General features: G+C 40.3%; 2 protein-coding genes across 6 annotated transcripts in view; both read right to left on the reverse strand.

Moving 5' to 3' along the window:
- The window catches only part of yeats4 (YEATS domain containing 4), a 4,485-nt gene extending 1,588 nt beyond the window's left edge, over positions 1-2,897 (reverse strand). Inside the window, exons 1-4 of the mRNA XM_031858909.1 lie at positions 856-2,897; positions 532-651; positions 384-450; positions 136-230 (exon numbers count right to left, since the gene is read on the reverse strand). Of these exons, the coding sequence (XP_031714769.1) occupies positions 136-230; positions 384-450; positions 532-651; positions 856-906 (333 nt within the window). The 5' untranslated portion in view covers positions 907-2,897. The remainder of the gene's footprint in view (positions 1-135; positions 231-383; positions 451-531; positions 652-855) is intronic.
- Positions 2,898-3,952: 1,055 nt separating this feature from the next.
- cpsf6 (cleavage and polyadenylation specific factor 6) lies at positions 3,953-15,542 on the reverse strand. Of its 5 annotated transcripts, XM_031858897.1 has the most exons (11): positions 15,427-15,540; positions 13,823-14,032; positions 13,469-13,572; positions 13,131-13,276; positions 12,683-12,865; positions 11,825-11,932; positions 10,214-10,709; positions 9,878-9,993; positions 9,625-9,778; positions 9,130-9,352; positions 3,953-4,531 (listed from the first exon to the last, which is right to left on the reverse strand). In XM_031858897.1, the coding sequence occupies exons 1-10, from the start codon at positions 15,484-15,486 to the stop codon at positions 9,142-9,144; spliced, it is 1,788 nt and encodes a 595-aa protein (XP_031714757.1). In that variant the 5' UTR covers positions 15,487-15,540; the 3' UTR covers positions 3,953-4,531; positions 9,130-9,141. The 5 variants fall into 5 exon arrangements, with proteins under 5 accessions (XP_031714757.1, XP_031714759.1, XP_031714756.1 ...); XM_031858899.1 differs by having other exon boundaries at positions 3,953-9,328; positions 15,427-15,542; XM_031858896.1 differs by having other exon boundaries at positions 3,953-9,352; positions 15,427-15,541.
- Positions 15,543-16,337: the final 795 nt, after the last annotated feature.

Consider the following 16,337-nt stretch of genomic DNA (forward strand, 5'->3'; position numbering starts at 1 on the left):
ACACACACACACACACACACACACACACACACACACACACACACACAAATCAATACAAGCATACATACAAGGAGGTAAAGCTCAAAATTCCTGTGTTAAGTATTTAGTATTGAGATGCTCATGTTAGGCTCTCACAGGTCTCTCATTGGGGTCAATGAAGAAGATCTTGATGATGATCTCAAACTCCCCCCAGCCCGTCTCTGTAATCTCATACGGAGGCTTGGTCACCACTGGAAGGAAGAGAAACACAGTGAGCCACTACACACCTGCCTGTACGCTTATATGACGTACCAACTGTATCAACCCCCATTAACACATTCCTCTACAGATAATAATAATAATGCATCCCGACAACAGGAGCGGATTCCTCATCCCATACTCACCTCTCAGAGGGTTACCATAGCTCTCATGAAGCTTGAACTGGATCTTCTTCACATAGGCAGACATATCCTGGAAGAACAATGTTACGTATATTTATGTATACAATTTAAAAAGCTTTGCAAAGGCCTTGCTGTGACTTGGATGTCTCACCTCATTTCTGTAAGGCTTCACGTAGACGGACCACTGGTGTGTGTGTCCATCCTCCTCTCGCTTCTTCCCAAAGTAACGGGCAACGTTCCCAAACACAATGGGCTTCACGATGGTTATTCCCTGCACGTAAGAGGGAGAAGCATAAATAATCATATGAATGTTGTTCCTGTTAAAATACTCCCAATTACAAGGTGGGTAACGTTACATGAATTCTGACTAGAGATGCTATTAATTAACATTTTCGTTGTTTAATTGTTGAACTACTGTAATAATACAATGAGCTCATATTTTCAATAACACGAGACTGCTGCAGTGTAACGTTACCTTAACTCGCCCCCCGGAATCTGGACCAAATTCGGTCATCTTTTTAAACATAGTCCGGTAGAAGGAGTGAAGTTGATCCCGTGCTACACTCTATAGGACTCTTCTTGTTCCACCGCGTGTGTCCTCATTGAATAAACCTGCCATTCAAGCATTAAAAGTATGCTTCACACAGCCAGCCTTCTCATTTCAAACAGCCAGCCAAAACAAGAGCCGGAAGTGACAAGTGTAACGTCTTAAATTGCCCGGTGGTAGCGAAACATGGAGACGTTAAAGGTTCCGGCTGATGGAGGAAGCGTCGGACAAGGAGCGTAGAATTGTGTAATACGGTTTTGTAATAATTTGTATCATAATTTCTCTGTTGGCTCAAACACACTGCAAACGCTATATTACGTTTCTTTAAGTCTGTCAACATTACAAAATAAGTTACTGTACTGATACCGTAGTTTATTATAATTCAAAATCCCAGTTTAAATCAATTGTATGGGTGTTTATAACTATATTTGAAAACACCAGTTAACCGTAGTGATTTTTTAATGATCAGTTGAAGTACAACTTTCCTTGTTCAACTCGCGTCAAATGTGAATGCACTAGATAAGCAATAAGATAGCACTATTATAATACATTTAGTCCAAGAATTTAGTCATTTAATGACATGACCCTTAAATAGGTAAGACTCTACTCATTTCTACACTTGCACTCTTAATTTAGTATTTGGTAGACGTTTTTTGACTACAAACTAATAAATACAATCATCTCTACTTTCAATGTTTGTTTTTGCACCTTCATCAAACCTTAAAAAAAAATAATTTGGGAGAATGCATTTTGAAAAATTGAGAATTTGTGGACCAAACTGATATGAAAATCTCATTCACATTGGTAGGCTTGAAGTAATTTATATAGTCTACCTTTACCTGATGCCCACTAACAAGACCAATTAGATGCATCATGTACAAAGGAAAACCACAAAACCAAATTTACAAATGTTTTATTTATTTCTTTTAAGTGCAATGACCACTTGATGACTTTTGGCTATGGTTCTTTCCCAGACAGGTAATGTGTAGTTAGAATAAGAAATGTCAGGCAGTAGTACACCCACTGTAAATAATCTAGATGTGACTTTTAATCTAGAAACTCAACTTCTCATGTATTTCTGCTCTTTTCTGATCAATTACATTTACAGGCAGAACATCTCAATTGTAACCAGTTATATAATAAAGTTACGTTTTCACCATGTTACACCTTTGGTGGGTTTCAGGTTGGGTCAAACAAAGATGAATCTCTTCAAACATTTACATTATCTGTTACAGTGAAAAAGCATCTGCAGCTCAGGTTATGTCTAGTAAAAATATATCCTACCATTTTACTTTAAGTCAAATACTGAAGACAAAAAAAGATACTTTCCAGCTGCTTGTGTGAGGTACTATCTTGATGCAGCAGAGTCAGCCAGACTTCCACTGGACTGGACCGCTTGGTCTTCTGTGGTGACGTAGACCTGAAAACACTTACCTCCAGCGCTGTGGAGAGAAGTCAGCACAAGGCAAATACAACGAGACGCCCGAGTATCGTTACTGAAAGCCCTGCACAGACATGTTCTTATTCTCGCTCATTAGACCTCGGTTTAGGATGACATGGAGTGGCACTTTGCTGGGACTTTGTTCAGATCACAACAGTCAATGTACCTTAAGGACTCAAAGTGCGAAGGCATAAAGCCTTTAAAGGTGCAACTGAAGAGGCAAAGCAGCGTCAATCTAGCATGACCCAAACACATTTAACAGTTAAAAGGCAGAATGTCCCACTTTTTCACATGGTTTTTGGTACAAAAACCCAATTTACAATGCTTCATTACTCCTTTACAAGTTTATGGGATCACATGGATTATCTGTGAATATATAACACTCTTTTTAAAGTCAACGGTAAAAAATAATACATAGCAGGAGCATCATTTGGGTTTTCAAAACGTTTGGATGCCTTCAGTCTGATTACCATATTTTCATCAAAGTTCAGAGTGATAGCTTTAGCCATTTTGGAGACTAGGGTCCACAATCTTTACAATCAAACACCTTTGAACATGTGATATTTTTGCAGCACCACAAAAAAAAATCCCCCTCTATTTTATTTACTGCAGTCTAACTGGTCTGTTCTTATGCTCAAAGGTCAAATATCAGGACATCTAGGCCTAATATATTTAGTAATCGAAAATATCAGAGATAGTAAAAAAAACAGACATGTAAGTAAGTGCATATTTGTCAAAACGATCATTTTAAATACTACAAAATAAAAGCTCTGGATCACAAAGTGTTGAAAATCAGTCTATAAAAACAAACAGCCATGAACATGATGGTGGCTTCCTTGCATATGATGACAAAGTTAATGTTATGGTGCACATCACATATTAAACAAAGTGCATATGAAGAACCAGTTTAACTGAATTTGTTCCGCATGTTGTGTCGTATCTATGGTGTGACAGAGGAAAAGTGTTTAACATGAACACAAACAGGTTAGGTGTGAGACATAGGAGCCAAAAAAAAAAAAAGAAGTCATTTTCTTTAAATGGAAAATCACCAAATGGGATGAACTAAAATATATAGAATGACCAACTCCATGCAAGTTTGAACTACAATGGCTGCTTGAATTAACATGGATTACTAAATATAAGTGATATAATTTCACATTAACAAAACAAAGAAACAATTTGGATTGGAAGTGTTCTTGGTAATATCTATTCAGTGTGTTACACACAATGGAAACCCCTTTGTGAACAGTATTGAGTATTCTTCTGGGTTTACTGTGAAGCTGCCCAAAAGCGTTCAAAGAGCTGCATGTACACGTTTCCCTTCAACTAGTTCAACGTTGACATACCCTTCCATCAATGCACATTGCAAAAAAAGTACATTCATTTAAATTCTTACCTTGTAAAAGTTTTATCCATTTGAATAAAATAACAAAAAATACTTTTTTTAAACCATAAAGCTGCTCACTAATACAGCCCAAAAAAAAAATAAAAAAATCCTCACACAAATGCAATATGAAAAACAATCTAAAATACACATTTAATATAAATGAGCCAAACGTAGAGGAATTCACCAAATGCATCGAGTACCTCAGTAAACATTTTTATTACAACACCATCTAGTTTTTAATCAAAAGCAGAGACATTTACAAACATTCTAACGAAAGGAAGAAGTGAGAATGAGGGGTGGGGAGAACACATCAAACATGTACCCTATAAAAACTGATCTCTAAACTGAATGTACACAGTACAGCGAGCCAAGGAAAAATAAAAAAACAAAACAAATAGGATGTAATGTTTGTGTCTTCTAATTAGGGATTTTGTGGGCCATTTTATTGTTTCTTTGCAAAAAAAGCATCACACTTCATGTCAAATAAAACATCATAAAAATAAAAGAACTGCTTGGAAAGTTTCTTTTCTTTCATCTTTAGCTACCATGAGTACAGATGTTGGGAACACATAGCCTTACACAGGTCAGGGTCTTCCATCCACTGCTCTTAATCAGGCAGACAAGATGAACAGAGAGAGAAGGATGGGTGGAGACCGAGAGGAGAGATGGAGGAAGAGGTGGTGCTGGTATTCCTGTCCGGTCATGCAGGGTGGGGAGGTGGTGGCGAACTGAAACTCTTCCTCCCTTTTCTTCCATCCATCCTTGATCCTCGTTAGCTGAAAGGTGTCAAAACGAAGGGTGGAGTTTGGTTTCGAGGCAGCCCAACAGTGAACACTCTCTCTCCCCCCCTCATCATTAAACCTCTAGACTACACGTGCATAGTGCACACCAGGGCTGGGCTCAATTCACTGTCACAGGGTTGGAGTTCTTCCAAATCCACTTACTGAACAAGTTACTGTGACAACGGGGTCTGTAGGGGAGGGGGTCAGAAAACGGGGCATCTAAATGGCAGAATTTCCTGTTAGGGCTCCGTTGACTGAATTGCACCCAACCCGGGCACAGACACAAACATGGTCATGCAAACTTGAACAGGAAATATCCAAGAAGCAAATCTGAAGTTTATCAGTATGTACACACACAGAGCAGAACAATAATACAATATGCAGCTGAATTTATGCCTAAATGCACTTTATCCCATGGATTTGAAATTGTTTAAATAAGCGTGAAGGAATTCTTATATAGATGCTTGCATGTTACATAAGCTACTTGACTGACAATAATTGACAACCATATAAAAATATATAAAATACAGTATATCTAAAGACTTGGGGCAGTGAATTTGGACATTTTTGTTACATGATTTCCAATTCAGGGAGGGACACGAGGGGGAATGAATAAAATCTTAAAAAGGTAAAGAACATTCTAGGGAATCACAGTCCTACAGCGTGCACCTGGCTGGCTTTAAAGGATCCATTCTGCACAGTGTAGCATATTTTCTGCTTTGTGTGGTTTGCAAAAAGTGTAAAACTTTCTTGGTAAATTGTTCATTTTCTTTTTTAAAGAGTTGCCTCCTCCCCTTAAAAGAAGTACCAATGACCTATAAACATCTAGTGGATTATAGATTACTTTTATTTAGCCATAGTAAAACGTTTATCATTCAGCTATTTCAAAAACACATTTCCCTTACAACCAGCTAGTGCTGGTGAGCTTTAGGTACAGACCTACAAACTGAACCAATGGGACATGTTACATAGAAACAGTGCAGGACCGTTTGCGACAACCAGTTTGTCATTAAATTCAGCAATATCGGAGTTAAAGACACAGAAAAGACAAAAGAGCCATAGATAAAAACATAAAACTACAGAGAGGAAGGCACGCATCTGACTCAGACACAGTAGCTGATACTTTGTTACAACCGCCCAGTTACATAAATATTATTTTATATTTTTACATTTAATTTAGTTGATACCTTTATGGCCTAGTAAACACTATGCCAGCATTTAAGCTGCAGTATTTAGTTTTTAGAATTGAGAAAGACAAAGTGCAGCATGCAAGGAACAGGAAACTGCAGGGACTGGAGTTTATGGTAATTATTAATGACAGCAGCTATGAACAGTTACACTGTCAATAACGCTCCACTACCCGCATTACATTCTGACCCAATTTAAAGCACCTCTTAACAGAAACATTACATTTATCAGGTGAAACGACAACACTTCTGATACAGAAAGTCATTTCAAATTTGTCAGCTCTTGTAATTATGTAAAATGGGATTAATAAATGGTGATGCAAGGTTTTGATTTACAGGGTGACTTACAGCTGGTGTATCTGCACCAAAAAGGCCTCAAATGAGTACAGAGGATTTCACATGACTCAGAGATTCAAATGCATGTTCAAACGTGATACGTTTTTTTGCTGTAGAAAACGGTTTACATGGTGCATGGCTACAGACAAAAACAGTTAAGCAGCCTGTTGCACACAGTGTACATCCCCCCATGTCAATATGAACAGATACAAGAGCTTTAAAGCATATCTGTGGACACAACAAATAGCCATCCCACCATCAGGATTAACAGCAATATGCTTCATTCTCCCCCCCCCCCCCCTAATGACCATGCTCCAAGATATCACACTTAATGCAAAGGCAGATTTACACCGAGAAACATTTGTTGAAAATATACTCAACAAATGCATCTAACCAAAAGTTCTAAGGCCCTGTGCCCACTGGGGATCTCTTATCCAACAGAGATAACAACATGAAATGTGTTGGAGGAGACTGCAGCTCTACTGTTGATGAGGAGTGATTGTTTTAAAGAGTCATCTTTTGGTAAGAGGTTCCCAGTGGACACAAAGTCTTTAGTAAAAGAACTGGTTTGTATTTGGACTGTTAGCTCTAACATATAAGATCTATTTAGCTTGGGCTGACGGATAAGGGAGGTGGTAAGTTAAATTATTTTGGTCTGAGTTTTGCCTGCTTTTCAAAATTCAGCAACCCCACAAGCAAAACCACCCCAATTAATATTTCTCAGTGTGGGAGACATATATGAAATAGTGCACGTATAACATATGTGTATGTTTATATCAAGACAACACGGTCTCAAGAGTGAATGTAGTTCATGTCTGAAAGCTAGTGAAATATTATTTGGGGTGATGCACACCTGTACAGGGATGTTAAAGGGTCCAAGTAACCTACTGGACTCTTCTCTACAAGGACTGGTTTATATACCATTAACATCTTAAGTGCTTTGGCAGTGAAGGACATGAGAACGACACACAGAAATCCATCAAACCAGATATTTCAACTGCAGTTCCAAAACGTTACACAAGTAGCGCATGGAAACCTAACACCAAGCCAGACAATTAGCCTACAGAAGATTTACCTCAAAGGATTTAAGAGCAACAAACCACTTGCAACATGGTATTGATATTTGTTGTGCACCAGCTGGTGTTGTATCGCTTTAACTGCAACTCATCCATAACATGACTCAACACCCTAAAAGCCAGCAGAAAACACAACGCTATGAGCCAAATGATCTCCTGCCAACCGATGACTGTTTATCATTAAAAATCTACACCGCAGTCTAAGTGGGAATCATTTCAATGTACATACAAGTCACATAAAATACAAAATGTAAACTATGTATCAGTCAATGACAAATAACAATTAGCATAGTCATGAATCTGCTGCATTGACATAAAAATAGTTCTATACCTTCAATTATATTGACAGATAACTCAACTAGAAACCGTATTATTATTCAATGTGTACATGTAAATTACTCTTGCCAATCATATCTGTAAGACACTGCAATTAATCGTGCACTGGTCCTGAATGTTAACCAATTCTGACAATTAGAAAATTACAAAAAATGTCAATGCGAAGCCATTGATTAACTCAAGCAGAACTTCAAATTTTGTTTTGTTTTAAAAAATGGTGTATTCGGGCATTAAGATCTTATGTTTTTTTCTTAAATTGAGGAGCAATGGTTCATAAGTGAGTAATACGAGGCTACAAAACATTCAATTCGACAAAAGTAAAATGTCAGGCAATATTAATGCAAATATGGCACAATAACATTCTGTGTCCAAAAGCAGTTATCAACACTGTTTGATAAATGAATGTTCATCTTCCCATGACAATTATATAAATTCAACTGAAATGGTAATACGTATACAACATGACTGTGAATGGAACATTTACAAAGTGTAGATTGAGCTATCGACAAGTTCAACATTGTCATTTTTTTGTTCTTCTAAAAATACAATCCAATTTGAACAGACCCAAAAATGCTGACTCTGTACCAAGTATTATAAAAAATGATCGGGGAATACTTTGACTATTATTACAAGCACACTGACAAACCAAGCCACAATACACTTCAATTAAACTCACATATAATAAAATGGCAATTAATTATTGAATCTTCATATTAAAAGGCAGAAAAAATATTGTTTTTGGTCCACTGGCCATAGCTGCTGGTAAAAACAAAATTTTGATAAATTTCACTTTTTAGGAGCCAAACCGATGTTTAGATTAGTTAAGGATCATCTAAGGAGAGTCTCTGAACTAGTTCACAGGTTTACCCGCCCCAGCAATAAATAAAGTGTACAAGCAATACGGCTTTCTGTTACAGAATTCTGTATTTTGGTTTGAAATCTATTTGGCAGAATCCAAAAAGTGGCTGACAAATTTTGCACATTGCCAGCCTCAGAGGCATGTAGACCAAAAAGTAACAATACATCCACATAGTCAATTGCCAGTAATTATCAGTGTCTTTTCTGATTTGGGGAGAACCACAGCATAGATACAACTCTTACAAACCCCTTTGTGCAATATAGCAGGGTGAATACAGCAAGTGACATATTGTCTGAAAGACCAGATACACGACACAACTGTGATGACTAATTAGGACATTTGAAGAGAAGCAGACTTACCGTACCTTACCTGAAACCAAAGGAGTATTTTCCATTGCTTACCTCCTCTCTCCTTGTCTACTTCCTCATATATTCATAGAGGGAGATTTAAATTTGTCGCTCTCTACTGTAAATAATTATTTCAAAAGTTTTTAAAATGCCCAAAAGCCTTTTATGGCGTATGACTGACTGTATCAATGAGGACCAGAGGCAACACTTCCTTGATAATTTGTTATCCTGGGTGTCACACGACACCCTCTGTAGATTAATTTGGCCAAATAGGATATAGGCACAGAAAATCCTAAACTTAACCGAAGCCTTTAATCCAATGAAGAAGAGAGGAGGGGAGCGCGCAGCGAACGCATCTTCTGCCTCGATCCAGGTCTAAAAAGTGCAGTGATGAAGAAGACAGAAAAGAGCTTATGACGGAAGTAAATGACTCTGGAAATGTGGTACCCACCTCCCTTCTCCTCTAGCGGTGTCGGTACTCCCTCTCCCTCTCTCTTTCCCGGTCTCGGTCACGGTCCCTCTCACGATGGCGGTCCCGCTCCCGGCTGCGTTCTCGGTAATAGTCCTCATGCCTGTCACGACTGCGGGACTTGTGACGTCGGCTCTTTTCTCTGGAGCGACTGTGGTCCCGTTCCCTGGAACGTTCTCGCCTGGCATGGACAAGCATCATTGGACTGGGTACAAGGGGTTCAAAGTTTCAAATACCAAATGTTCCAGGGCCAATTCCCAATTGGAAGAAATTGTTTAGATACAGACACAAATACAGGCAGGAAATAGTCCACACTTCAAATCTGGCTAACTCACATTTTTTTCAAGTTATTCTATATAGATATATATTCAAAATATTCTCAAGATAAGCAATCTGACAAGTGGTTTCTGTGTCTTTTCAGCTTTAAAAAAAACTTGTGTCACATTTAATGGCTAATGCACAAAATCAGAATCTTACCTGGAGGCGGAACCGTAGCTTTTTGACTCAATGCCGTGGAGACAGTCCTGCAGGGAACTGATTAGGACCTTACAGCGGTCGTCTGCTGACACTTTGGACTGCTTAATCAGACTGATAGCTGTCACCAGGGTCTCTATAGCACTGCCATAGTCAGCTAAGGAGAACACAAGGTTGCATTAGGTTTTAATAGGCTCTCAGTGTTTTGTCTTGTTGACATTAAATGTGTGCACGTCTGTATTCTGATGCGTGTTACCTGCACTGGCATCAGACACTGCTCTAGATATGGCGCTGGAGGAGATGGCTCTGTTCCTGTTCATGATCTCCTCAAACTCTGCCTCGCTCAGAGGGGTCCGAGAAGCCTCCATCTCACTATAAATACACACAAATGTCAATGCATGAGTTAAATTACAAAAGACACTGTTATCTTTGAAAACAATCTAAATGAGGTTCAACAACAAAAGAACATTTAAGTGTAAATCAGCAACTACCTATGCACGTTCAGAATTCTTGAACTTATACAATGAGCAAAACCTCCATTATCTGAACTACTATGTTCAATATTTGTTTCACCTCCACCACCCATTCTTACCGGCCTCCAGGACCGTAGTCCCCTCTTTCATATGGTGGTGGGCGTCCGTATGGGTCGTTTGGTCCAGGGGGTCCTCGGTTGTCATTAGGGGGCATGTTGTTGTTGCCAGGTGGGGGGAAGAAGGCAGGGTTGACATGGGGTGCTGGTGGTGGTCCACCCGGCGGGGGACCCGGCATGTGTGGAGGTGGAGCCAAAGCCATGGGGGGCCCAAGTGGGCCTGGGGGACGTAAAGGGAAGGGCCCCGGGGGTGGCGGGCCCTGCTGAGGGGGTGGGGGACCGGGAGGAGGGCCGTAACCTGGAGGAGGGGGACCTGGGGGCAGGGGTCCCATTGGAGGCTGGCCAAACTGACCAGGGAATAGAACAGGGGGAGGAGGCCTATCGCCTCGATTTGGAGGACCAGAAAGGGGAGGGGGGCCCTGGCCAGGAAGTGGAGGCCCTGGTGGACCAGGTGGACCAAGAGGACCAAGAGGAGGACGTGGGGGACCCTGCATCCCACCTAGAAGAGAACACAAGGGACAAAACAGAAGTGCATTAGACAAAGATCTTGTAAATACTTTATCTTTTGTTTATGTTATAGCAGGTAGAGTTCTCCCCAGCATTTGAGTATCATGGGGAAAAAACAACACTAAGCCTTTTCTACTTGAAATTATAATTGGCTGGTTGAAAATAATTTATCGGCCGATCTATCGGTCAAGCTCTAATTTTAATATCCTGAAGTGGCCGGTATTTCACATGATTTCCTTGAAAAAGCCAGTTCAAATCAGGGACAATAACAGAGACAGATAAAGAGCAAGTCATAGCTACAGGGAACTAAAAATGTCAAAAGGGCACATAATAAAAAAATAATGCTGCAAATGAAACCAGAAGGCAACAGAACAGATGATGAGATACACTTGAGGCAAATTGTTTCAAGCAGGTTTTTTTAAACCACAGGCCGTGCATTCACTGCTCTTTTTCCTAAACGCTTCACTGAGAGGGAGCATTCCTATACGCTGCCAAGACTTCAGCATGACAAGCTCATACATATTTGAGATAGTGTACGTACTGCAGTTATCAGAATGATCATCCCCATGCAACTCATGAGACGTCATTTAAGGCAAATAAGACCTACAAGGCTTCGCCGGATGCATTTGGTTTTCTCATGCAGCTACACGTGTAAAGGGAAGCCTTTGTTGACATTGAGCCATAGAGGAGCAAAAGAGGTACATACATCCTGCATATATATATATATATTCTAACTAGATATAAGACAAGCATGGAAAAAGTCGAGTTTTCTCGAGGCAGTATGAATTTGATAGACAAAATGTAGAATGACCTCATAAAACTTGTTTTTGTAGTTTCAGGGGATGCTTTTTAAAACCTATTGTGAATTTTTGATCTGAAGTAACTGACTTTAAAAGAACAAAGCACATCTCTAAAATGTTTTAGTTTGAACACTGTTATCCCGGCCTTATGTAAAGCTATTAGCATTTTGTGGAAACGGTATATTAAGGGATTAAGAGAATGAGAAATTCAGCTGTTTTTAATGGTATAACTCCCACCAATAAACAGCTGAGGTTTAGGATAAAAAGGTGATCGATAGATTCAATCAGATCAATTGAGGTGTTTCACCTCTGCCACGCCAGTTCCCGTTCCTGCCCCCCGGCGGGAAGGGATTGAAACTCATATCCATCAGAGGGCCATCTTGGTGCCTAATCAGATCTGGTCTCATGCCCGGGCCTGATGGGGAAGAAAGCAAACCAATCACAACTCTCCCTGTCGTAAACTGCCCCCTACTAACTGAAGGCCTGTCACAGCCCAGCAGCACGGGGCACCAGCCACTAAGCAAAAGAAGAGATGTGAAAAAAAGGTGGGATGGAGAGGAAAAGACGCAAAAATGGGAAAAGAAAAGCTGGCAGCTCCACTCTCTCCTACCATGTGTGTGAGACGGCCAATCCGAGATTTGCAAGGAATTTAAAGTTGGCAGCTTGCCGAGTAAAGCTTTGAGCAAACTGCTTCTCAAGCAACGGTGTTGGAAATTGTTAGTGAGCCGAAAAGTGCAGCCAGGGAAGGATTATTTGTTCAACTGGAGGTGAACGACAGAACAAACCAGATTTGGGGGGGGGGGGGGGGGGGGGGGAGACGGACGGACGGACATGCAAAGAACAAGTCCTGCCAGGGGAGACTTAATAGTTGGAAGATTGCACACAAGACTAGCAGCAAAGCCTGGACTGTGCTTACAGAGCAGCACCGTCAGACAGAAAGCAAGATTTCACTTCATCTCATGTTAAGTTTTCATTTGTCACATTATGGTGATTATGTCAATCTGTTGCAATGCTATATTGTTTAAAAAATGTTTAATAAACCTGCTATAGCATAAACTGTTCTTAATTACTCACAATCACTAACCACTTCATCTGATTTCTGCAGTTTATAAATATTATCTGTGAACAGAACAGATTTGGTACAAACACGTGTTACCAAACTAACCAGGGAAGTGTGGGGGCGGTCCTCCAGGTCCAACGGGACCAGGGAAGCGGTCTCCACCGGGGCCGGGTGGTCCAGGGAACCTGCCTCTGCCTCGACCCATGGGGAACCCTCCTCGAGGAGCACCAGGGGGACCAGCTTTTCCTTCCCCAGACATCTGGCCTGACTGGGTACCTGAGAAATTACCTGAATAGTAACTCAAGTTTCCATTTAATATGCAATAAATGTTGTGTTTTTATACACATTTAAACATGATGAGATCAATCACTGAATTTGTGTGATAAGTGTACTTGTGCATTTGACTGCACATGCACATTTCAGGGCATTTGCAAATATCATTTACATGACATTTTTAGCATTTTTCTTTAGCATTTTTAAGCATTTAAATGATCAAAATGAGTTGAGTGCTTTTAAAATACAAAGATTCCAAATATGCATTTATCCTGCTTACTTTTGCGTGACTGCATCTCAAACTGGCTGAGGGACTGTTTGTTGCACGCCGTGACGATGGGATTCTGACCATGGAGCTCCCTCTTTGACAGCAGCTCCATTAATTTCCTAGATGATGCCTCTGAGCCCACGCACACCAGCGCAAACCTGGAAGATGAACGCAGAGGATAAACACAATCAGATTCATGCAAAAACATTCTGACACTGTATTTCTTTCAATGTAAAGAATTCTCTCATTTCTTGTGACTAATAATAATAATAATAATAATAATAATAATAATAATAATCTTTATCTACAACAGGCTACAATTTAGTTTAATCATGTCAAAAACAGCTCACCCTTTTGACTGGCCATTGGCTCTGTTTTCAAAGAATTTGATCTCCAGCACATCCGTGATGCCCACCGACCGGATAGCTTCCGTCAGGTCCTCGTCTGTCGTCCACTGCATAACAAAAGAAGGCGTCATCAGCATATTTGTGCTGACTTGCTTAATTTGATATTCATAATGTAAAGCGTCACAATGTGCAGACAAATGTGTGGGTCAACATTTGGCATTGCATTAGAATACCGTGTTTACAGGACTGTCTTAAATGTATTTAAAGATAATGGTGCTACTATATAATCATGCTCTTAAAACTGGAATTTTCCTCTACGGGCCTAAATAGCCCGAGCAGGATTCTCAAGATACCCACCCATGTGAGGTTTCCTATGTACAGGGCAATCCGTTTGCCTGTGTAGGTGTAGACCACGTTGGGTTGGGAACTCTTCCCTCCCTCTGAGCCACCTGCTGTAGGCAGCGTGTCCAGGTAGTCACGGTCTTCTGGAGCATCGCCATTGTTGGCCGATGGGGATATTACATCATCATACAGGTCGATCTGATCGTGGACCGGGTAGTCAGCTTCCTGTTGAGCATGACAGCAACAGTTCAGTCAAACGAGAGTGAGACTTTCAGAACACAAAGTCTGATGCCTTTGTCAATGTGCTCTGAGCTGGTGAGCGGGGGCGGCGGCTCTCTGCGCTGCAGCATGGAAGGACGACGGTTGCCATTCATCTGCATGTACTACCCGGTGCCCACGCTGCAGTGACACGGAGCAGGTGTGTTATGGTGATTTATGCTGCCGTGTCAATTTTTCATCGATTTTACAAACAGCACTAAGTGTACTGTAAAAACATGCAGAACATATTTTGATGATTTTTCAGTACATCAGTAACACAATGTAGGGATATATTTTTGACTTTTAGTATTTGATTTGATTGCAGAAGTAAACTGGTGATACAGGAAATCCTGATTTATTTTTTAACTTTATTCACTAGTCCCCTGCCTTTATCAGTTCAACCAGGCTAGTGGTATGCTTTTAATGTGTGCTGTGTACAGCTCATAGATATAAAGGCAATAATTGTTTCTTACTGATATGAGTATTGGTGTATATGTTGGCAGACATGCAAAAATTGCAGCAGTACATTGACACATTTCACAACGACTTGCTGTGATGTTTACTGCTCATACGGACAGATGTTAAATGATCTTTACATTGTGTTGTTACATTACAGTCCTACCTACACTATGGGAGACAGATGTTGGCGCAGATAACGTTACCTCAGATAACGTTACCTCTAACTGGTCTACAAACACAAAATATCTGCATCACAGGTTTGGATATTTGGAAAAGGGGCGTGTGTGGAGGGAGAAAACATCAGCGGACACATAACATCGTAACGCCACATTAAGCTAACGATCCATAATGTTACATCTATTAAAATACGTTTATAATTCATACAATAAACGTTTCATACCAAACCACATTTACATTAGTTTCCAGAGTCTGCTGAAATGAACTGAAAACACAAACTTCAAAAGAGACTTACTAAACATAATATTTTTGGGAAGCAGCTAACGCTAGCCAGCTAGCTAACGAAACTACGTTTGTTATGCTCGATAGCCCGCCACAGGCAGCCATGCAAAAAAGGCCTGAAACTATGCGTGCTCAACAATAGAAGTGATTGCTTTTTGCTTTCACCTAAACACATGTTTTAATTTGCACCGTGCATGCCCATTACTACTTGCATCACACGCCGTCCTAACTGTCGACAAAACCTCAAAATGCAGCATTTCGAGCCGAAAAACATAACCGAGGATGCAGGCTTGCATCATGGTGGAAAGAGGGGCCTGTATGCGAGGGAACCCGTTTACCCAGCAGAACACACCATTCTCCGAAAAATACTAACAACGGTGGATAACGTACATTTAAAGAAAATACCACCGTTCGTCGAAGTGTGGTGAATGCGTATTTAATACCTGGTTGAATTCCTCCTCTACGTCGGCGTAGATATCGATGTGATCCACACCGTCCGCCATTTTCCTCTGACCCGTCGCTCTCTCCGCCCGGCGGTGCAAAGCAACGCTGAGCCGCAAAACAATGAGACAGAGAGGGACAACTAGCGCCTCTGCTGGTCCACTTCACTAATTACACACCTGCTGGAGACCGCGTACACACGATACAAGTCAAACAAGAGCTAGGGTACTTTAGGGAGTTTATTCTAGGCTAATTAGGAGGCAATTTTGTAAGAAGAAAAGATGAAATATTGACTTTCTCGTAAATTGAAATACATTTATCTCATAAGAATGACCGAGTTAGTAGGCCTAGGTCAACATTTTGACTGTTTCTCATAACATAGACATACAACGTTGACCATGGATTATTTTAATCCCTTATTTTCTTTCCCTCTCATAAGTATGTTTGTCTATTGTTTACGTGAATTGTGCTGACGTCAAGGAGCCAAGATGAAAGGAAGCATCTCTGAATACAGAAATCTGAAACTGTAAACTACTATACTGGATGATGCTCCTGGTGAGTCATTTGTCATTTATAGTCTACAGCAGCATCTGAAAATGAGTCAAAATAATCTGATGCATGAGTGCAATCTGAGTGCACTGTTGTTCATAATTTCAGTGGACGAATATAGTAATACTGGATTCAGATTCCATGACACAAGTTAAGATGAATAACCATCACACTACATACAGCTTTTCTGTAAAGCATCACACAGCAAGTGTCTCATGACGATATTTTGCAGTTGCATCGTTCCTGTTACTGGTGCAATACAAATAAATTCAAGGACATTATGTAACACATTACTTTTACAATTGAATTCCAGTTAGATGAAAATATTGAAAAATGTAGGGTGTTTATTGTTAAATTAGATCAC

Source organism: Anarrhichthys ocellatus, unplaced genomic scaffold (assembly GCF_004355925.1).
Source record: "Anarrhichthys ocellatus isolate YVR2014 unplaced genomic scaffold, GSC_Weel_1.0 scaffold21, whole genome shotgun sequence".
NCBI classification, from domain to species: Eukaryota; Metazoa; Chordata; class Actinopteri; order Perciformes; family Anarhichadidae; genus Anarrhichthys; species Anarrhichthys ocellatus.

What these genes read in the sequence shown, in the direction of transcription:
- cpsf6 (XM_031858896.1), bottom strand. Translation starts at nt 15,486, where the DNA reads ATGGCGGACGGTGTGGATCACATCGATATCTACGCCGACGTAGAGGAG. An exon ending in TAGAGGAGGAATTCAACCAG is followed by an intron (nt 14,033 to 15,426) that starts GTATTAAATACG and finishes CATGCTCAACAG; the next exon opens with GAAGCTGACTACCCGGTCCA. An exon ending in GACTACGGTCCTGGAGGCCG is followed by an intron (nt 9,994 to 10,213) that starts GTAAGAATGGGT and finishes GTGTATTTATAG; the next exon opens with TGAGATGGAGGCTTCTCGGA.